The sequence below is a fragment of the Periophthalmus magnuspinnatus genome, chromosome 7 (assembly GCF_009829125.3).
Source record: "Periophthalmus magnuspinnatus isolate fPerMag1 chromosome 7, fPerMag1.2.pri, whole genome shotgun sequence".
Taxonomy (NCBI): Eukaryota; Metazoa; Chordata; class Actinopteri; order Gobiiformes; family Gobiidae; genus Periophthalmus; species Periophthalmus magnuspinnatus.
Genome location: NC_047132.1, coordinates 3071608 through 3095765, shown reverse-complemented (window position 1 = coordinate 3095765; position 24158 = coordinate 3071608). Strand labels below are relative to the sequence as shown.

General features: G+C 39.9%; 1 protein-coding gene across 1 annotated transcript in view; it reads left to right on the top strand.

Annotated features, from left to right (window-relative positions):
• plch2a (phospholipase C, eta 2a) overlaps positions 1-24158 on the top strand; it is a 216756-nt gene that overhangs the window by 157279 nt on the left and 35319 nt on the right. Inside the window, exons 3-9 of the mRNA XM_055223081.1 lie at positions 7888-8034; positions 9041-9284; positions 10165-10294; positions 18239-18409; positions 20937-21030; positions 22490-22693; positions 23815-23935. Of these exons, the coding sequence (XP_055079056.1) occupies positions 7888-8034; positions 9041-9284; positions 10165-10294; positions 18239-18409; positions 20937-21030; positions 22490-22693; positions 23815-23935 (1111 nt within the window). The remainder of the gene's footprint in view (positions 1-7887; positions 8035-9040; positions 9285-10164; positions 10295-18238; positions 18410-20936; positions 21031-22489; positions 22694-23814; positions 23936-24158) is intronic.

Genomic DNA, 24158 nt, shown 5'->3' with positions numbered 1-24158 from the left:
AGTTTCCTCTAAACTGGAAATATGTGGTATTAAGAGAAATTTCCAGCAGTTTGCAGATTTGGTCCGGTATCAGTTTTGTTCTCTCTTTTAACTTAGTATCCTCCAGTAGCCTCCTCTTTGCTGCTTCCACCGCTACTGATGTGGAGATACAAGTGAAAAGAGAGGTAACATCAAATGAAGCCATGGTCTCATCCAGATGCTTGATTTTGCTCACAAATTCTGCTGTGTTCGCAATATGGTGCTCCGTGTTGCCCACCAGAGGAGCCAGGATGGTCTTCAGATGTTTGGCCACAATGTATGTGATGGAATCAACACTACATACAATGGGTCTGAGGGATACTCCTTCTTTGTGGATCTTTGGGAGGCCATAGATACAAGGAATTAGGGCACCATGATAGAGTCTGTAATACAGCTGTCTATCAGTGACTTCCTCCTTCTCCAGCTTCTGTAAGCAGTCTATGATTTTCTTCATGCACGCACTGGTAGGGTCTCGTTTCAGCAATTCATAGGTGGCGGTGTCACTGAGGAGGCTGTTCACTTTAACCTCGTAATCAACTGAGTTCAAGATCACGGTGCATCTCCCTTTGTCAGCTGGCAAAATGTTGATGCTGTGGTCCTTTTCTAGAGCAGTGAGAGCCTTCCATTCCTCTGATGTTATGTTGGAGTGAGCGTTATATTGGAGAAACTAAACAGCTACTCCATAAGAGGATGTACCAACACCGGCGGGAGATTTCCTCTGGACCCCAGTCCACCGTGCATCTCCATCTCAAAGTCACTAACCACTCCTTTGAAGAGAGTGAAGTTCAGATCTTAGCCAGAGAAAAGAAAGGGTTTGAGAGGGGAGTTAAAGAAGCTATTTTTGTTAGGAAAGAAAATCCTTCCTTAAACAGGAATGGGGGCCTAAGAAATAATCTCTCCCCCATCTATAACTCCATCCTCAGACCCAGAACAATGAGAACAATATGTAACCCACGTGACCTAAATTGCCCCACCTATTACCACACCGGTGAGCACTATATTACCTGGTGCGCCCCTGTCACTTCCTTCCAAATTGAAAGCCAAACCTTTAGAAGTTAAAGGATGCTTTGTTTCGTGAATTACACCTGTTTTGTTGTTTTTTTGTTACAATTGATATGAGCAATTTGGCGGCCATAATTTTAATGAAGTTCAATTAATGTAGCTACATGTTTTTTTTTTGCTGCGCAACTTGTAAAGAATTTTGATATATATATATATATATATATATATATCAGTTATTAGCCTAAAACAAAGGCAGTGAAATTAATGATGCACTATGATATTTGTGAAATATTTATAATATGTTGATGTGTTACAATTCATACTAACTGTATGTATTTATCATTGTAGAGCTTATAGCCTGTAAGCTGATGATTTCAACTTCACCTGTGATGGTGAGCTAACCATACACCACATTGGGGTAGGAGATCGAACTCTTCTCTTTTGCTGGATTTAACACAGACTTTGAAACTCAGTCTGAAAGACTCTGCCTACACACACACATGGATTAAATATTCAAATGGACAATCTGATCTCATGGGACTGAAGTTTTCTTTTTTTTTATTTTTATCGATTGATATATCAGCATTATTATAATATGTCTGTCTAATATAAATGTTTATTATTATTACTGCCTTTCTAATAAATACATAAAAAAAATTGTATAATACAATCATTCATATAACCATATTTATTTTGTCTGTCTTTCATTCCCTTTATGGCTCCCTAAAGTGAATGAAAGAATCTAGTCCATAGACTTTTTGCAGTCAGTCCGCCGAGCCTACATTGCATTACAAATAGCAGGGTCATTAAGGGCTGAGTAGGGTAGCCTCAGCTGAAACTGGAAAAAATAGCTGTTTACAGTTTCAGTGTGGTTAGCCCCTCTCCTCAGATAGATATAAGGCAGTGGCCACCAGCATTCTGACCAGAACTGAAGAAGCAGCTTGGATGAGCAGCGAAACGTCTTCACTCCTACAACTATTTACCAGTTGGCAGATTTGAACTTCGTCTTGCTAAGCTGAACTGCTTTACTCTTCAATGCTCTAGAACACATGTGTCAAACTCAAGGCCAAATGTGGTCCTCCACATAATTTTATGTGACCCTCGACAGGGTAAATTAAAATGTCATTTTATCAGGAGATGCACAGTTACACAGCCATATTTTTACATTTAGGCAAATGCATATGCAGTATTTGTATATTACAATAATAAGTAATAAATACAGACAAAGTTAATTAACAAGTTAAAAAAGTAGTTTGCATTTGGCTCTTTGAGGGCAGCCATTTTGCTGATGTGGCCCTCAGTGAAAATGTGTTTGACACCCCTGCTCTAGAATAACCATACATTGTTGCTTGAAAAAAAAAATGTTTTAGCTTTTGTTCAGTTGTCATAGCCACAGAAAGTTTGCCATATTGTCTGTTGTACTGCTGAGTGAAAAAAGGCTGAAACAATAGATGTAGCTTCAAAGTTTGGCAATTCCAATTATCTATGTCATTCTAGTGAAGTTAAAATTAAACTGCTTTATTACCACCAGATGACATCACAAGGTTGAACACCTTATTTTCAGTCTGAGAGTAGAACACTTCCTTTGCTCGCCCTACAGGGCACTATCACAATACAATCGGCACACTTCCCACTAATGAAATTGCTACACATTGCATGAGGTTTGTCAAGTTGCTGTGTACAGTTTTGTATCATGCATTTGTATATTTATGGAGAATTATCTTGATGGATCATGGGTGACGTAGGCTTGTGGAATGAACATTGCACAGAATCATACAGCTAACCATAAGTTCAAATAATGCCTGGGAGAGATTGCTAGATTACTGGAACATGCATGGATGACATCTAAAATTTCTAAAGGCATGTCTTTGATGAGGGAACGTTATAACATGGTTATTTTATTGTAAACAATTCTATCATCAACTACATTGCATCTCAATGGGGTTAAGGTCTGGACTCTGTGGTGGCCAATCCATGTGTGATAATGATGTCTCATGCTCCCTGAACCACTCTTTCACAATTTGAGCCCAATGAATCCTGGCATTTTCATCTTGGAATATGCCTGTGCCATCAAGGAAGAAAAAAATCCATTGATGGAATAACTTTGTCATTCAGTATATTGAAGTAGTCAGCTGACCTCATTATTTGAGCACATACTGTTGCTGAACCTAGACCTGACCAACTGCAGCAACCCCAACCTATTTGCTTAGTTAAATCCAGGTGGCAACTTTTTTTGGCGAGGCAGTGCATATCAACTGTTAAAGGATGGGAAACATATGTTCCATGTTTTCTATTTTATAAATATCAACCAGTAAAAGCATTGGAGGAAATATGGGTGATTTATGGTTTTTATGGTCATAAATGCACAATGCTATCTTTGAGTGACTAAAGATTGTTTCAGAAATAGAAATGAAAGTCATAATAGCTCCTGGTTCTAAGCTCATAAAACCTGATCTAGGCTCTGTTCCATGTGAGGCTGATGGAACATAGTATGTTTTGTTCTCACTGTTCACATTCAGCTGATAGGGCTGAGAGATGGAGGATTATGGATGGCCATTTCACCTTTGCCTTATGGAAAACATGTCTGAACTTGTATGTTTTACTTCATTCATGTTAACGTTATGTTGTCTATCCAGTTTGTCTTTGTCAAGAGCTCAGAATATTTTGTTTGTTAGAAAGTGCTCCTTTATACATACATCTTCACCTGACATTTCACTTTTAGTTGACCACATTTGTAGGCTTTTATTCGCCTAATCATTTTCATACCCTGGTAGGTAAGGATTTATATAGGTCAGCAGCAGAAAAAAGAAGGTACGCAGTGAGTTGCTAAAGATTTGGGAGTGAATTATGAGCTTAATTAGATTTTTTTTTTTTTTTTTTTTTTAACATGTAAATGCATTCTTATTACTTTTTTCTGAAATAAATGAAGTTCAACAGTCCAGCCCACTTCAAAGTCTGTCCCAGTTCCAGAAGTACATTTTTCATTCATTTTTCCCATATGATGATAACTAATATTCATAATGCTAATTGTGCTCATTAGTCACCATGTAGATGATTAGCCCAGAGTGAGCTTTCAAACTTTTATTTATACATTTTTTTTCCCCAAAAGTCTATAAGTTAAAAGAATGGGAAATTTACATCCAGGAACAAGGCGATGGGCTGTCACTATTGAGCTCCATAGTTGTTTTTGCATGAACTGTGCAGTTGTGGTCTTGTGAGTGCATTTTGGATTCCGATACATGGAGATAATTAAAAAGACATATCGTGCTGGTGTTTACTCTATAGTTATAATCTATGACACCTGTGGATCATTAAGTTATAATCTGGACATTTTAAATCGCAAAATTGACCTAAATAAAAGAAAAGAAAGTCTACTGACATCGAAGATGCACATCAAACTAGTGAGTAGCGGATTATTTTTTTTATTTTCATTTTTTATACCAAAATAATGATGCAATGCTGTGGAATCCTATGTGTATCATCCATTAAGAAAATTGGAGATGAAGTAAATACATTGGGGCGACAGTGGCTCAGTGGTTAGAGTGTTGGTCCCCCAACTCGAAGGTCAGAGGATCGAGTCCCGCTCGGACCAAGTTCTGTCATTGTGTCCTTAGGCAAGACACTTCACCCACACTAGTATGAAAGTGGTGTGTGCGCGAATGATAGGTGGTGGTCGGAGGGGCCGATGGCGCAGATTGGCAGCCTCGCTTCCGTCAGTCTGCCCCAGGGCAGCTGTGGCTACAATAGTAGCTTACCACCACCAAGTGTGGAAATGAATGAATAATGACAATAGTGTAGCGCTTTGAGAGGCTTTGACAAGCCTGTAAAGTGCATTACATCATTATTATACATCACAGTGGCAGTGAACACATTGCATGAATCACCCTAAATACAACTTCAAGTAAACTAGAACATGGTTAGAGGCTCTAAATTTTGCATAATTTGCATCGGCGTGGCAAAGCCACGCCGATCATTGGATCAACAGGGCATGTTGTTAGTTGACCAAGAATTTCTTCAGCTGACTACAGCCTTACTTGCTTATAGTTAACAGCTACAACTTTTTTAGCCTTACTAAACTATCACAGGTCAATAATAAGTATGTGTTTTAGGTTTTTAGGTTGATCTCTTTTACAGTGAGAATGTACACTCACCTGAAGGATTATTAGGAACACCATACGAATACGGTGTTTGACCCCCTTTCGCCAGTACTGCCTTAATTCTACGTGGCATTTATTCAACAAGGTGCTGAAAGCATTCTTTAGAAATGTTGGCCCATATTGATAGGATAGCATCTTGCAGTTGATGGAGATTTGTGGGATGCACATTCAGGGCACAAAGCTCCCGTTCCACCACATCCCAAAGATGCTCTATCGGGTTGAGATCTGGTGACTGTGGGGGCCATTGTAGTACAGTGAACTCATTGTCATGTTCAAGAAACCAATTTGAAATGATTCGAGCTTTATGACATGGTGCATTATTCTGCTGGAAGTAGCCATCAGAGGATGGGTACATGGTGGTCAAGAAGGGATGGACATGGTCAGAAACAATGTTCAGGTAGCCCGTGGCATTTAAACAATGCCCAATTGGCACTAAGGGACCTAAAGTGTGCCAAGAAAACATCCTCCACACCATTACACCACCACCACCACCAGCCTGCACAGTGGTAACAAGGCATGATGGATCCATGTTCTCATTCTGTTTATGCCAAATTCTGACTCTGCCATTTGAATGTCTCAACAGAAATTGAGACTCATCAGACCAGGCAACATTTTTCCAGTCTTCAACTGTCCAATTTTGGTGAGCTCGTGCAAATTGTAGCCTCTTTTTCCTATTTGTAGTGGAGATGAGTGGTACCCGGTGGGGTCTTCTGCTGTTGTAGCCCATCCGCCTCAAGGTTGTGGCTTCACAGATGCTTTGCTGCATTCCTCGGTTGTACCGAGTGGTTATTTCAGTCAACGTTGTTCTTCTATCAGCTTGAATCACTCGGCCCATTGTCTTCTGACCTCTAGCATCAACAGAGACCCTAGAACCCTAGAAATGGTTGTGCGTGAAAATCCTAGTAACTGAGCAGATTGTGAAATACTCAGACCGGCCCCTCTGGCACCAACAACCATGCCACACTCAAAATTGCTTAAATCACCTTTCTTTCCCATTCTGACATTCAGTTTGGAGTTCAGGAGATTGTCTTGACCAGGACCACACCCCTAAATGCATTGAAGCAACTGCCATGTGATTGGTTGATTAGATAATTGCATTAAGGAGAAATTGAACAGGTGTTCCTAATAATCCTTTAGGTGAATGTATATGATCCAAATAAGACCACTGCGTACTGTCTAATTCTTTGCTTTTATCGGCAGTAAACCAGGAAATAATAATGGTGCGCTGTTTGCATGCTAGTTGTTGTTTACGGCAAAACTCTGCTCTGGCCTCTGAAAGTTGCAAAAAGTGCTTGTAAACTCTTCATGGTGAATAATTAGGATGCTCGGAATGCTTTAGAATTATGAATTATGAAAGAATATGTCTGGACTCCTGCAAGCAGTTTCAAATGAACTGGTTCTGTTTTTCACATCTTAAGGCAATAAAAATCAGGTACCTTAAGTTTAAGGTGGTTTTGAGGGAGGCCCGAGTATGTGTTTGTGTGTAACTTCTGTGTTGCCTGTTCTGATTGTTATACAGTAGTTAAAGGTCCATATTACACTATTTTCTTATCTATGTTATAATGGTTTCCTCATAAAAATACCTGGAGTTGTGTTTTGTGTCATTCATACATTTAACACACTAACCCTGCATATTTAGGCTGAGTTTGTCTCTCTGGCTTTGAGGAGGTAACAGCATTATAACATAAAAATCCATCCATCCATCCATTTTCTTCCGCTTATCCGGGGCCGGGTCGCGGGGGCAGCAGTCTAAGCAGGGACTCCCAGACTTCCCTCACCCCGGACACGTCCTCCAGCTCCTCCGGTGGGACCCCAAGGCGTTCCCAGGCCAGCCGAGAGACATAGTCCCTCCAGCGTGTCCTGGGTCTTCCCCGGGGCCTCCTCCCGGTGGGACATGCCCAGAACACCTCCCTAGGGAGGCGTCCAGGAGGCATCCTGAGCAGATGCCCGAGCCACCTCAGCTGGTTCCTCTCAACGTGTAGGAGCAGCGGCTCTACTCCGAGCTCCTCCCGTGTGACACGGTCACACGGGAGGAACATAAAAATCAATGTTGCCTAATATAAGACCATTAATATGATATAATGAAGGGGATGGAATGGAGATATGTCTAATATTCACTGCCTTGACTTTAAGCTTGCTGTTTACTGTTATTGAATCTGACCGCTGGACACTCTTTGCTGCTCTATGGCTTATGTTGTGAAGTGTGAGTAAATAGGAGTTTTGCCTGACCTACTCTGCTCAAAAATATTCAGTGTGGAGTGACGTGCCATTCCAATGCTTCCTCTGACATAGTATTGCTATTCTGGTTGTCAGACAGGAGCGTTTGTATACCTGCTTTACATGTTTGGGCTACTTTCTGTAACCTTGATGGTGTAGTGACATGTTTTGTAGGTTGCTTTACTTGGTTTTGCCAAACAGTAGGGGAAGCTTAAAAACAGGTAAAGAAATGCTCCTGTCTGACTTAAAGAATTGCCAATTCTAAATTTAAAACTGAAGGCAGAATGAATCTTTACCAAAGGTTCCCCTGACACATTTCTAACTTCTCTCTCCCCTCTCTTTCCCGTGCACTCTCTCCCACCCCCTCCTTTCTCTCCCTCTCCTCGTCACTCTCTCTCGGCCCTCTTTCCACCACACCTCCCATCTCTTCCACTTCCTCCTGCCCTCACCTTCCCCCCCTCTCTCTCTCCTCTCCTTGTCTGTATGTTCACAGTGGAGAAGTGCATGAGCTCCATGCAGATGGGCACCCAGATGGTGAAGCTGCGTGGAGGCTCCAAGGGCCTGGTGCGCTTCTACTTCCTGGACGAGCACAAGTCCTGCATCCGCTGGAGGCCATCGCGCAAGAGTGAGAAGGCCAAAAGTGAGTCATCCAACAAGTATTTACACTGCTATTACATCTGTCACAGTAATCACAATGCATGCTGGGATTTGGGGACCAATATAGCATAATTTGGGTCTGTATAAAACAGAATTCTTGTATGAGTTTAGCAGATTATATTTCAGTCTCAATTGTCAATCATCCTGGTTTATTTTTTAAAATTCATCATTTAGCCCCAATGTTTGGAATTTTATGGTTTCCTTATCATTTTTGTTTCAAAATACACGTGCAACTCTAACCCAACTGGTATTAACAAACACAGGGTAACAATAAATAACTGTACATTTATGTTAATGTTATAATTGACTGTGTTCCAAAATTCAAAGTACTCGTGGAAAAGTCAACACTCTTTAGACTGGGCCCTGGCAATAGAATCCTCAACCAGACCTACTGGAGCTGTGTGGAAAACCTGTTTCCCTTTCGGCTGCTTAGATCATCATAATCTTTTCACAGGTGCAGGCTAATATGCCCAAGTTTAAACAGCTTGGCCCAAATTATCAGGACTCCTCCATCTGTTTACAAGTTAAATGCTGTTTAGTATTTACATGATAATATCACTTTTTTCAGATTAGAGGAATAACATTTTTCCAACTGTACAACAGCACTGGGATAGTTTGGGTTGTTTGAGCAGCATTCATAACCATTTCTGCTGTAATTATATTTCTATAATTACTGCTGAGTCGCATTAAAATCAATAAATGGACATTGTCATGTTTTGTTAGATTTTACGTTTTAATAAAAGTTAGAATTAGCACTGCCTTACGAAGCAACTTCACAACTTCATTTGTAAAGTGACATACACCTGCAGCTGCCTGTCCACCGGGTGATCTGTCAGTATTTATTGATTTTTACTGTAACTGTAAAAACCTCACAGAGATAGAATAACTTTTCCATTACCACTTTGATTGACACTATGTTTGATTGACAGTATATGTTTAATTTTTAAATCTTGATGAAGCACACATCTTATTTGGTGCTCTGTGTGCAGTCTCCATCGACTCCGTGCGGGAGGTGTGTGAGGGAAAGCAGTCCGAGATCTTCCAGCGTTACTCAGAAGGCAGCTTTGATCCAAACTGCTGCTTCAGTCTGTACTACGGGGAGCACATGGAGAGCCTGGACCTGGTGTGCGGCACTGCGGAGGACGCACGTACCTGGATCACTGGCCTCAAGTACCTGATGGCCGGAATCAGCGATGAGGACAGCCTGGCCAAAAGGCAGCGCACACGTGACCAATATCCTCTCACTGCGCTGTTGCTTTAGACATATATGATTATGCATGTCACAGTTGTGTAGTTAGGTCTCCACAGTGAACCCATTTTATGGTTATCGTGTTGAAGCATTAAGTAATTTATCTGGTTGGAAATTTGCCTCCAGTTTGTCACCATGGAGACACGATATGATATTAAACTTGTCTATCTTGCATTTATTCAATCACAGGTCCTCTTACTGCTCTAAAAATATCTAACCTTATTGCCTCCCCACAGAAATGCCCTATAACTTGGCCTGTAATATTGCTTGCTAGTCTCCATGGAAATAATGCCATATTGTGGTACATAATAAGCAAAGCAAGAAGACCTATTGTGCTTGTGTCTGCTATAGAGTTATAATCTGTGACACCCATGGTTCATTATGTTATAACTGTGAGAGGGGTAAATGACAAGGGTAAGCTCTGAAAATTGATTTTGAATAATAGGTTTGCTTTAATATCACCCTGGAGAGATGCACTCCACCATTTAGTCATAGGTATAAGACTAAATATATAGTATTAATATAAAGATGAAGTCAACAAGTACAAACAAATGCTTGCAATTATTTATTTTATTTATTTTTTATTTAAGACATAGAACTGAATATTGAACTACCTTAATAAAACCCTAAAGGTAGCAATGATTTTGTTATTTATAAAAAAAAAAGAAAGGAAACGTACCATGGGAACTTATTCTGCTAACCCAACCCTGTAGTTTAGACCTCTACAAACATGTTCTGAAATTAATTGTATTAAAATTGTCAAATTTGATTAAAAAAGAATAGAAAATGTATTAAAACTATAATGAATTGTTCAGCCCTAAACTGCACTTGATTCATGTCTGCATTCTCCTTGACTGTGATCATGTGGCTGAAGCAGACCTTCACTGAGGCAGACAAGAACGGAGATGGCAGCCTGAGCATCAGCGAGGTCCTTCAGCTACTGCACAAGCTCAACGTAAACCTGCCACGCCAGAAGGTCAAGCAGATGTTCAAGGTAACACCACACCTGCAACGTCTCATACATACAAAGCAGAGAAGGAAATATCAAAGAATACATTCTCATCAACTGTAGTGTAGTGGTGAGACAGAGTGATGAAAATTAGATTCCTTGTAGAAATCACCCATCTAAAGGGAGATCCAATAAAAGGCTAACAGTGGAAAGATGTTGGCCATGTGAAACTGTCATCCTGATGCCCTACCGGTGATGAGCTGTAGATGCTCTGTGTATTTGTATTTTACATGCTGTCCCTATGAGACAAGAACCAAGCAACATCTATGTGGAAGATAGGAGTGCGGATAGCAAAAGAGAACTGGAGGATTACACAAACACAGAAAAAAAAAGACCCCGGAGATGATATTGTGAAAAAGAGAAAAACATTCAAATGTAATGGTCAAAGAAATATACAAATATACAACTCCATGATAAGCCTGGTTTACTGCAAACCTGTTACAACAGATTGTTATCTTAATAATCTCAAATTGCAAAGATTTGCCATGTTGAAAATTTACAATTGTTGCTTGCAATCTAAAGCACAACAGCCAATCAGAGAAGCCAGACAGTCTCTAAACTACTTCCTATTGTTGAACCAGCCCTCTTTATTAGTTTGTCTAGTCTAGTAAGATCTCTTTTTCTGCGACTGTTTTTTAAGCTACAGTCTGTTGGGGGGCAGAGTTGGCCGTTACCGCCTGATAAAAGATGCAGCTGTTTATTGATTACATTAAAATACCTTAGGAGGTAGAACAGTCTCCTGTGTCAAACCTGTTGAAGAACCTGTTGAACTCATTGACTTTTCTCTCATCTCCATCTGTGGTTACAGAGTTCTTTCTCTTGTAAACTGTGATGTTAGGGACTCCCTTCCACCCTTCTCTGATGTTGTTGTCCAGCAACTTTCTCTCCACTTTGTTTTTGTAGTCTTCCTTTGCTTGTTTTAAGCACCTTTTAAGCAGCTTCTGCCAACAGCCAATCAGGGAAGCCAGACAGCGCCAGGCACCCGTTTCCTAGTGACTCTTGAACTGTAGACACTGAGTATGTGTAAACTTTTTCATTTATCATTATCAGTCATTTCCCATAGCCAGTACTATTCTAGTGAAATTATTTAGTGTGGCCACTATTATTCCAATGTTGTCAATTAGCATAGCCAGTACTATTCCTGTGCAGTGATTTAGCCTAGCCAGTATTATTCCAGTGAACACACTTGGTCACATTTGAATGGTGATCACAATCACTATTAGGAAATTGCGACGTATTTAAGTAACAGAATTTAATTTGCAAATATTTAAATATATATTCTTTTGTCTAAAACCTGAGCTCTACAAACACTTAATATAAACTAAGATACAGATAGAAATTCCAAAAGTTCCAATTGCCTGACCCAGCCATTAAGGCCTTGTCTGCCTCACAGAAGACAGTTTCCTGAAGTAGGCTAAGCTGCGCGTCACTCTAAATGCCCACCCAGATCTGTCCTGTAGGGCTGACCCGCCTTCACACCTCCACCATCTGTCTCTGCACTGCACCACCATCTGCTCCTTGTGTCCAGGCTTAGCACACTGCTAGTAGTGCAACAGGAGGAGCCATGGAGCAGGCTAATCTGGGGTTCTGTGTTGACCCTGAGCCCTGTGTTGGCCAACATCTGTAAGAAAGGAGCTGAGCTCATGAGCTGCAGGGGCTGATATGTAACCAGTGTGTTAGATGGATTCAGCTCTTTCTGAATTTAAAGGTCCTATATTATTCCAAATTGATTCATGTGACCTTTAAGGCATGTTAGAATGTTGTTACTGCCTCAAAAACCTACCTTGAGTTCTGTTTTGTTTCATTCGCACATTTTGAATAACCCTATTAGTCTGTCTATATCTCCCATGTTCGAAATACTCTGTTCCACCTTGTGATATCATGAAACTAGTTTTAAAGTCAAAAATTATCTTTTAGCTTTTGTTTAGTAGAGCTTGGACGTTCCAGGGTGTGTGGAGTTTAAAGCACAGTGGAGCACTTCCTATATTACTACATCAAATCAAATCAAAGACTTTATTTATCCCCAAGGGAAAATTCAGATTGGAGGCCTCTTCAAATATTCATCTGCAATAAACCTCCTCATTGTAAAGTATTATGGCAGTCAGGAGGAAGGTGTTCTCGTGACATTTTCTCCTGCAGCTCACTGATCTCTGACATCCACTGTGTACCGATGGTCGATAGTGTTTAGTATAGCATCCATCCTGTTTTGTGTCCGCTGCTCCACTACCTCAGAGTCTCTAAACTACTTCCTATAGTTGAACCAGCCCTCTTTATTAGTTTCTCTAGTCTAGTAAGATCTGTTTTTCTGCCCCCCAACAGAGTATAGCATAATAAACAGCGTTAGCCATTACCGCCTGGTAAAAGATACAGCTGTTTATTGATTACATTAAAGACCTTAGGAAGTAGAACAGTCTCCTATATCATTTCATGGAAAAAGACAAACAAATTAATCAAAAGAAAACGAGCAAATGGAGAACATCAGAACATCCCCATCCTTAGACCCTCCTTCTCGAAAAGGAAAAAAAAAAAAGAAGAGAAACCTCGAGGAGAACCACAGTGAAGGAAAGATCCATTCCCATGGACTAGCATCTGCAGATGTGTCCAGGACTAATACGCATCCATCTGCAGATAGACTTCAAGATTGTAGGGCCAGAGCCCACTCAACTAAGGGACAGAGAAAGGCCCACCCATGGCAGGACGGAGCCACCTCAGCCAGGCACCGGGCTACCAGCCAGGTGGAGGGGAGGGAGGGTCTGGATCTACAGAACAAGGTCAGGCCACAGGAGGAGCATCTAGGGTCCAGTCATCACCGGGTGGTCAGGTTCCAGGCATCTGAAACAGTTGCAATCCCCAGAGGAGAGTGGGACAACATGTGAATAGAAATGAAGGAAGTCCTGGTGAACTGAGTAGTTAATGCTGTTGACAGGGAAAATAGGAGGAAACAGAGGATAGTGCTTGGGTCACCATACTGCCCCCAGCATAGCTACTCCTAGGCAGCTTAACTGCAGGTTTTATTTCTGCTCCTTACTGGCCTGGCCATAAGCTAATTCAAAGAGGAACATTTTAAGCCTGGTCTTAAATGTAGAGCCTGTGGCAGCCTCTTTAACATGGGCAGGGAGCTGGTGCTTGGTAAGTCAAAGCTCTCCCTTCTACTGTGCTTTTGGATGCTCTAGAAACACCAGTAGTCCAGCATTTTGAGAGAGCAGAGCACTGTTTGGATAAAATACTACTGTAGCATCTTGCTATGATGGGGCCATGCCCTTTATGGCTTTATATGTGAGGAAGAGAACTTTGAATTTAATTCTAAACTCGACAGAATCCATTGAAGGCATTCCAGCACTGGGGTGATGTGGTCTTTGCTCCTAGTTCCCATTAAGAGCCTGGCTGCTGCATTCTGAACTTTTTATAGAATATTTAGGGCATGTGGCTAGTAAGGAGTTACAGTACAGACACTGTCCAGAGTGACTCTTTGGTCAGATAGAGTCTCACAGGCCTTTGGGGCCTAGAACAATGACCTTTTTTGGATTAAAAAGCAGATGATTAAGTGTCATCAAGGTTTTTATATCCTTCACACAGGCACTAAATCTGTCTACTTGATCAGTCTGACCTGGTTTCATTGATAAGTACAGCTGTATGTCATCAGCATAGTAGTGGAAATTATATGTTGCTGGTGACATCGTCAGAAGACAAGTGTGAACTCTCTCGACACATACTACTTCAGGCCCAGAGCCACAAGATCAGCATCTGCAGCCTCTGTACCTCCTCTTTGTGTTCACTGGACCCAGATGACGAACACCAAAGATACCGCTCCCAGATCCAGCAGATCCTTTCTTGTATAAACAATCCTGGTTGTTGTATCCATAAAAAATCGTGAAGAAAAATAAGAAAAATAACAACAAGTACAACAAAAAAGTATCAGAATTTGTCAAAAATAACAGAAAAATTTGAAGAGCTCCTAACACTTGCTGCATTCTGCAGAATGCGCATCATTCATGACGTTACAAGGTGGTACAAAGTGTTTTCTTTTTGAGGGAAGAAGACAGCCTAAATATGCAGGATTAGTGTGTTAAATGTGTGAATGCATGTTTTTGATGAGGAAATGAGGAAATTATAACATAGATTAGAAAATAGCATAATATAGGCCCTTTAAAGGCAAATGAATGTAAAGGTCACTTTGTGCACTCCTATCCTATATTTTATAATTTCAAAAGGTGTATGTTTGCAGTGTACGAAAATGTATACAGTGGTCCCTTGCTATATCGCTGTTCACCTTTCGCTGTTTTTTGCATGCGTTTTTTTTTTTTTTTTTACAGTGTATGAACGTGCATTGTGTTCTGCGTCCTGATTGGCTAAGGGACTGTAGACCATTGTCAATCCATCTCCTTCGTGCCGTGTCTCCTGTACAGTACAGAATGTCCATCCATTTTCTTCCGCTTATCCGGGGCCAGGTCGCAGGGGCAGCAGTCTAAGCAGGGACTCCCAGACTTCCCTTACTCCAGACATGTCTTCCAGCTCCTCCGGTGGGACTCCCAGGCCAGCCAAGAGACATAGTCCCTACAGAATGTCCTGAGTCTTCCCCGGGGCCTCCTCCCAGTGGGACATGCCCGGAACACCTCCCTAGGGAGGTGTCCAGGAGGCATCCTGAGCAGACACCAAAGCCACCTCAGCTGGCTCCTCTGGATGTGCAGGAGCAGTGGCTCTTCCCCCGAGCTCCTCCTGTGTGACCGAGCTCCCCTCCCTATCTCAAAGGGAGTGCCCAACCACCCTGCGGAGGAAACCCATTTCATCCGCTTGTATCTGCGATGTCGTCCTTTCGGTCATTACCCAGAGCTCATGACCATAGGTGAGGGTAGGAACGTAGATTGACCGGTAAATCGAGAGCTTTGCCTTTTGACTCATCTCCTTCTTTACCACAACGGACCGATACAGCGACCACATCACTGCATACGCTGCACCGATCCGCCTGTGAATCTCACGCTCCATCCTTCCCTCACTCGTGAACAAGACCCCGAGATACTTGAACTCCTCCACTTGGGGCAGAGACTCACCACCCACCTGGAGAGGGCAAACCACCTTTTTCCGGTCGAGAACCATGGCCTCGGATTTGGAGGAGCTGATTGTCATCCCAGCCGCTTCACACTCGGCTATAGAATGTGTTCAGCCAAATTTACATAAATGTTCGATCGACACTACAGCAGAGCGGCATCAGGATGAAGAGGCACAGTCAGAGGAACTGTGAAAGAGTCACTATTAATTAAACAAGAGAGAAATGTGAGAAAATATTAATGCCTGTCTGAGTAAAGTGTATAAAGTGTGTGGTGAGGGGGTTTTAGAGCCTTAAAACATATATAATAATTGTAAAAAATAAAGCTGACTACTTTGCCGATTTCACCAATTGCAGGTTATTTTTAGAACATAACCCCCACAATAAGCCAAGGACCACTGTATATAAGTAAGCCTCCGTATTCAACTCACGGGCCTAGGCCTTTCTGTGTGCAGTTTGCATGTTCTTCCTTACATGTCTAGGTAGGTTTCTCCTGGGCACTGTGGTCTCCCCCATTAACCCAAAACTTGCACAATAGGTCAAATCCTCCAGGCACCCACTCCTGACAGATTGTCTCTGTGGCATTGAGGGATGGGTCAAATGCAAAGGACACATTTTACTACAGAGACAATAAAGGCTAACCTTCACCATTACTTTTTTACTATTACAACAACAACATTCAGACAGTTTTATTATAATCCATCAGAAATGTGCCTGTGAATGTCTTCAAAGTATAACACAAAATGTGATTGGACTGTAAAACTGACCACAAACATGCAAAAGTATCAGTTTATGCCCTTGATTAAAATTTGGGGACTGACCTCTCCTCTGGGTGTGTGGAGCTCTGAGAGGCCTTCTCATAAACATCTCAATAGATGCATGGATTGAGCAGAAATTACATGCATAGTTACTCCTCATGCACATTAGATTTTCCCTTAATTTCTTGGCATATTCCAGAATTCTACTGCACATTTTGTCCTGGCCATAGGCTGTAAAGGACTTGTTTGTTAAGTTATTTTCAAACTTTATTCCTACAAATAATCTACATTTTCGGAAAAAAAAGGTTAAAATGTCTAAATTTGGACTATGATTATAACAGGACCAAACACGGTCTCCATTACTGTTGTCATAATATGGTACTACTCAATACTAAGGAACAGCCTTGATACACAATACCAATTCTGATACCATGGTGATAACAAAAAACTCTCACACATTTATTCAATGGAATATGGTTTTCAACATTAAATCTTAGTACTTTACATTATGAGTATTATTAGTAGTATTTTTATATCACCATTTGGCTTCATAACTGTAATCCCTCAGTCATCCAGATCGTCCAGTCATCCCTCAGTTGTACACACTTGTCCATGTGTCTTATACTTGTTCTGATGCAGCTCAAGATCATTCTAAAGCTATTCAGGAAGGGTTAAGGGTTTTTTAGTATTGACACCTGCTCAAGTGAATCTCGTTTCAATACTAGTTTTAGTATTAATTAGTGCAGACATTTGAGAATCCATTAAGACTAAACTCAAACGTGTGATGTGTGTAAACGTGCCCTATGTCTGAGATCTTTATTGGGACTAAACCAGCTCTAAACAAGTCTTGGTTAGGACCATACCTAGGACTACGGTCAGACAGGACTTCTTCTGAGTACCACCAGGTAAAGCCCATGGAGCCTCTAACCACAGTTATAGAACACTTACGAAGGAAAGGTGGTCTGCATTATATTAGACATGATGTGAGTGCATTGTTGCATTATTCTAAATTATAATTTGTTGGATTATTATCTGGCTCAGATCTGGGCTTCTCTAAATGATTAAAAAGCTCACTGACCATAAACCCTCCTGTATGTGGTCTCTTTATTGTCTAATGGATTGATAATTCCTGGTACTAAAAGAGCAACATCGAGTTTTCTCAATTCCTGTGTCAGTGCTTAAACCTGTTTGATGAAGTGATGGGTCTTATCATGCCTGAGTGATGCACAAGCTTATCAGATCAGGACACTGTAGTCACCATGGTTAGTGGGTGATTCAATGTTCGTCTCCATGGAGATGTTTTGCTTTGCCTAAAATGTTCCACAGTGTGAATAAATTTGTTTATCTTATATTTATGTTTATCTCCATGCAGACAGCAGGCAGTATAATATATATATATATATATATATATATATATATATATATATATATATATATATATATATATAAAATTAGTCCAAGAAGCCATCGCAAACGTCAAATCAAAAAGTAAAAAAAAAAACATGTTATGAAAAATTCAATTTTAATTTAATTTTTGAGATTTTAACCATATTAGAAAATTGTTCCCTTCCCAAACACTCCTTTTACATTATTTTAAGTTTTAAATCATGAAATTCCAAAGTAAAGGTACTCAAGATCATGTCTGAAGCAAACATTATTTTTTTAGACCTTTTAACCATGTTAACCATTTCCTTCACCGTTTATCCACTCCAGTTTTGAAGGCGCCATATTACCAATCAAGCCCCGTTTTCACTGCCACCAGCATATATATTATATTCAAATTTTTAAAATCTGCTACTCGCCAGCAGCAACTTCATGGCTCTTTGTTGTGTCGACATTTACTGTGACGTCAGCTCACATTGGGCACCACAGTTTCTTTTAGTAAGTCGTTTTAGATGAATATTGCGATTAAAATGTGCAAATTATAACATAATGATCCATGTGTGTCATAGATTATAATTATATAGCAGACATAAGCCCAATAGGTCTTCTTTCAAGACCAGTGCAAATAATGTGTAATATTTGGTCTTGGTAGACCTAACAGAAAACCTGTACATTTGTACACTACTGAAGGTAGTGAAGGTACTACTGAAGGTCAGCTCTTGATTCCATTGTTTTGTGTTTCAGGAGGCTGATACCGATGATAACCAGGGTACTCTGGACTTTGAGGAGTTCTGCTCCTTCTACAAAATGATGTCCACCCGCAGAGACTTGTACCTGCTCCTGCTTTCCTACAGCAACCACAAGGACCACCTGGATGCAGGGGACCTGGCCCGCTTCCTGGAGACACAGCAGAAGGTGGGCTTGGCACAGTGTTTGAAAGCATCTGTTTGACACTATTGGCTTTCATTACAGTTGTGCTTGCTTATGTTTCTTTTTTCATATACACTACCAGTCAAAAATTTGCACACACTTTTTCATTTTTGTTCCTTCTTTATTTTCATAAAATAAAGTATAATAAATAATAATTCTATTTTTACTGTTTACTGTAACTGTTCTTTTTATTTTCCTTGTCTGTAACAAAATAAGAAATTATCTAAATTATTATATATATTATTATCTATTTATCTGTCTGTCTAAGCACTAGGGCTGCATTATAGGAGAAAAATTTATATTCAATAGCTATGTTGCATCCACTGTTGCGTTGATGTTGCTCATTTTGTACTATGAGCAGTTGAACTGCTTTCTCTGTAAAGTCAAGTGAATTCTGTTCTTCTTCAGACTGCAGCAGAGCCAATCATGTGCTGAGTGGAACCCTAAGTCTGTGTCTGCCTCAGGCTCCATAGAAAGTCTATTATTTCTGAACCCAACTGTTTTGTGACAGTGCTCTGAAATAACTTTCTTTTATGGCAACTCAACCCTGCAGCCGTCGTCTCCTCAGCCTGTACCCGTTGTGCAAATTGAAAAGATACAAAACATGTCTGTTTTGGTCCGTGTTTGTTCAGGATGTGACATTTTTGAAAGAAAATCCTCAAAAACACATTTGACAATGTGTTCTTTCACAAATATTTCCAGGGTATGTAATAGGGTTGTCAAAAGTATCGAAAATCAGATACTAATTGATACTAAAAGTAGTATCGAAACTAGATACTCATTTAAGCAAGTATCAATAGTAAAAAAGTCACATAACGGGGACAGAAATGTTTGGACCTTTTCTAAATAGCTTTAGAATGATCTTAAGCTGTTTCAGAACTAGTATAAGATGACGTAGACTAGTATACACCCAACAACCACTATGGAAGTTAGCTGAACGACTGAGGGATTACACAGATAAAAAGAACTACATGGTTATATAAAAGAAAGTACTATGGTTTGAGTGCATTGAAGCTCCCCTTTTGCATCTCTCCCGTCTGGTACAGACCGACTTTGCTGCATCTCTTTGTGCTTGTTTTATGCCAATGGTCAGTCACTGCTCCTCAAACACTGGCCACATAGGCTAACAGCCAACCGGGAAATTTTCCATGTCTCCCAATTACCACTCCACCACAGCACATTTGTTTAAATCCTTCTGCTTGGTGGGGTCAGTAATTACTGTCCCATTGTGTGACACTCCAAATGTCTGTGATGTAAACATCAGACCTGAGCCCAGCACATAAGAGTGTTGTGTTCTAGTGTTGTTAAACATATTAAAAATCAGACAATTGATTCTACAACTTGTATTGAAACAGAATACTTGTTTGAATTAAGTATCAATACTAAAAAAGTCACACCTACTGGGCATTAATTAACCTTTACTGAATAGCTTTAGAATCATAGCAAGCTGTATCAAAACAAGTGTAAGATCACATTGAGGATGCACCGATCCAGCTTTTTTAGTTCTGATACCAATTCTGATATTATGGCTTTAAGTATCTAATGATTCTCAATATCAATTGATACTAAAAACAACATTTACTTCCTTTAAACTAAAAATACATAAGGCAAAAGTGCTCCAAATGTGTTATGTATCTGTATTATTTAAGAAACAACATATCAGCTCTGTATAAATAGTGTTTTCTTTGGTTGTTGTTTTTTTTAATCATTATTATTATTTTCATTGTGGGTTTGTTCGTTTAAATCCTGGTAAAATCAGTATTTATTGTCCCCCAGTGCATCTCTCCACAACTGTCTGTGGTGTAACGTCAGACCTGAACACATCACAAAGCCTGCCTGGCGGATTTGTTCCCCTCCTTGCTCCACACTCCCAAGGACCATTACAGCCTTATTGTTCTGCTCTCTCGAAGGTCAGGGGCAACTTGAGTCTTCTATGGCTGTAAAAGTGCTTACGATTGTGGGCAGAAGTCAACAAGCCCTGCAGGGACACAGGCTCCTGAATCAGAACTTTACATGAATGGCCTGCTAACAACACTACACCTGAAACACTGCAGGTTAATGATGCAATCAGCAGTTTGTCCTGGGGATAAAACTCATCACCCCCTGTAGAGGTATGGGGATGGTGCGTTGTTTACCACACTCGTAAACAGCAGATATTACTTTGTCTCAAGGGGGTTTGGTCAAATAATACTCATCTCCTCAATATTTAGTCTCATTGCACTGGAATCAAAATTAATTTTGAAATAAAGCACTTGTTCTGCATTTTGTGTACACAAGTGTACATTCACCTTTTTTTTTTAATTATTTGCAAGGCCCTTTTTACTCTTCACTTTGATGCGCACCTTACATTTTTCTTTTTTGATTTTATAACTGGATCCTCCGATGCTCCTGTCTGCACCTTGCTTTTAGTCAAAATGAATTTGAAGTTATCAAACTGTAAAGGCTGTTAGTTAGGTAGTTTAATAATAATTTAATTGTTGTTATATGTTATTAAAAAATGCTGTTTTTTCAGATGACCAAAGTGAACAAGGATCACTGTCTGGAGATTATCAACAAGTTTGAGCCGTGCTCGGAGAACCAGAAGCAGGAAGTCCTGGGAATCGATGGTAAAATATCAGCCTGAATTTTGATAGACATTGTTACCACATGAATCAAGCCCTTTACAAACAGTGTGTCCGGCTGATCTCTATTTGCTATCCCTGACTTTTTTCGGCCCTGTAAAGTACAAACATAAGGTCTGTAGTACTTCTGTATTTTTGCATTTTGCATTTGAACACAAGAGGAATGTGTCCGTGCGCAGCGGGGGGAGTGAGAAGAGTGGGGAATGATGTCATATCAAATATACAGTTAAAAGACATGAGTTGCAACAATGAATGAAAAAATAAGTTATTTATTAAAAGTCGATATAGGGTTTACCGTGACAGCCTTAATCTGAGCAGGCTGAACGCGTATGTTTGTAAGTGGCTTTAGTTTTGTGATTATGTATATAATGTAATTATTATTACAGAAATATACTGTATTTTTCCGACTATACAACGCTCCAGAGTAAAAGTTGCACCAGCGAAAAAATGCATCATAATAAAGAAAAAACATATTTAAGTTGCAGTGGACTATAAGCTGCATTTTTGGGGGGAAATTTATTTTTTTACAATTTTATCTTTAAAGGCAAGTTATACTAATAACAATAAAATAGAGAACAACAGGCTGAATAGCAGTACAGCATGCTAACGTAACACATAGACGAACCGAATATGTGTCTGGTATGTTTACATAAGATATTAACAGTTAATCAAATACAGTACACTAACATAACATATGCGACTTGTCCACAAACACGAGAGTAGTTTTCGTGAGCTTTAACTAGATTTATGATAAACTAAACATTTACAATATTGTTCCAAATGAAAAATTATCACCTTTATGGTCTTATAAATGAACGGAAAATAACTGAGGGGAAATTAAATATGAATTGTATAAAAGAAAATGGGTCAAGTATATTTTCTTACAGTTATTACAAACACAACAGCACCATCTAGTAGTCAAATCAGTGAACTGTAACATGTATAATCAATTGCTGCCTAACACATATTTATTTCACTACATGAAGCATAGACAACGAACCAAATACGTGTCTGGTATGTTAACGCAAGATATTAACAGTTAATCAGATAACTAAAGCATAAAAAGACAAGCTGACTTGATCTCACTCCAAAAAACTGAATCCATTGAACTCTTCATCTTCGGTGTCGCTTCAGAACACCTCCCTCTGTTCTAGAAGTAGATGAAGCGCCGCTTCTGCATGGCTGCCATACTGGTACACAAGCGAGTGCCCTCGCGCTTGTCAGAGTGACAATAACAAAGATGTGAAATTATATACTTTAGTAATTTCACATCTAAGTATAAGTCGCACCCCTGGCCAAATTATGAAAAAAGTGCAACTTATAGTCCGGAAAATATGGTATGTGCAAATGACACACATAAACACATTTATTTGAATCTTTGAACATGCAAACCACATCTCAGATGTGTATCCTAACCATCTTGTACTGACTTTGACTTGCGCAGGTTTCACCAACTACATGCGCAGCCCGGCAGGAGATATCTTTAACCCGGAGCACTACAGCGTGACTCAGGACATGAGCCAGCCACTGTGTAACTACTTCATCGCCTCCTCACACAACACCTACCTGATGGGGGACCAGCTCATGTCCCAGTCCAGGGTGGACATGTATGCCTGGGTGCTGCAGGCAGGCTGCCGCTGTGTAGAGGGTCAGTCACTTCAGCACACATTGAAATTGATAGTTAAATTATAGTGTGTGCCGTGAATCCGTGATATCCTATAACCACTTGTTTGAAGTGCCTATATTACACTATTTTCTGACACAAACATACCTGGAGTTGTTTTTTTGTTTTTTATTTATACATGTTTGACACACAAATACTGCATATTGTGGCTCTGTTCTTCTCTCAAACTGAAAACACTCTGTTCCTCCTTGTGATGTCATTAAGTGGTAATATAGGAAATGCTCCAATTGTTTTTTTTAAACTTCATATGCATCCAGTAGAATCATTTTGATCATTTCAGCTCTGGATTTGCCAAACTTTGAAGCTACATCTATTATTTAAGCTTCATTGAAACTGTTTCACTCCTTGGTGCACTAGCAGATATTAGAGATTTCCTAAGACAATCTCAACTGGATAAAAACTAAAACATAAATATTCAAAAATAAAAGCAACAAACAACAAACTGTAAACCAGTTCCATTGAGGCAAAAAAAAATTATTAACCTTAAAACTACCACTAAATGACATCACAAGATGGAACAGAGCATTTTGATTTTTACAGATATATACAGTCTAACAATGAAGGGTTAAGGCTGGTCCAGTCCAGTCACCCTGACGCATACCCAAACCAAAGAGCTTCTGCAGAGCTAATCAGGGTCTAGGTGCGGTGTGGGAATCCAAACTATTTAATTTGCATTTATTATTTGTTCTTTATATGCTGTGACCATAAACATCATATTGGGCTCACATACAGATTTTTTGGGGCAAACTGTAGCTGTCTCAAGCTATTTTAATCAGTTTAGCATATAGTCTTTGTGGATCAACCATTCACAGCCCTTACGTTTGGTGGAAATTCAAGGCGTAGTAACTTTTTGGCTGTGGTGCTTGTATACAGTACGTACACGACACAGCAAACATCACAAAACAAGTTTCAAACATAGTGATCTGGACACTGCTTTTAAAATCAAGACATTTTTGCTGCTAATTGAAAATATCTTTTGGATTATGAGCATGTTTCAGCTGCCTTTCAGAAGCCATTTCCAATCTAATGTCTTCACTCAAATATAATGATAATTATTGGTAACATTTTTTTCTCGTATTTTCCAGTGGACTGTTGGGATGGGCAGGACGGGGAGCCGATCGTCCATCATGGATACACCCTCACCTCCAAAATCCTGTTCAAAGACGTCATTGAGACCATCAACAAATATGCCTTTGTCAAGAACGAGTGAGTTCTGTTCAAATCTATCAGCACTAGGGCTATCAATTTTATTGCACTAATATCCCTTTAATACGTAGTCATTTTAACAGCAACATTTTTTTAACGCAAATTAATCGCATGTTAATTTTGGCCATCAAGTTTAGAGTGAGACCCCGAGTCAGACTGCGCTCTGCTTTGATTCCGATTCTGAAGGAGGTCCTCTCCTCTAGTATTGAGAGTGAGTGTATAT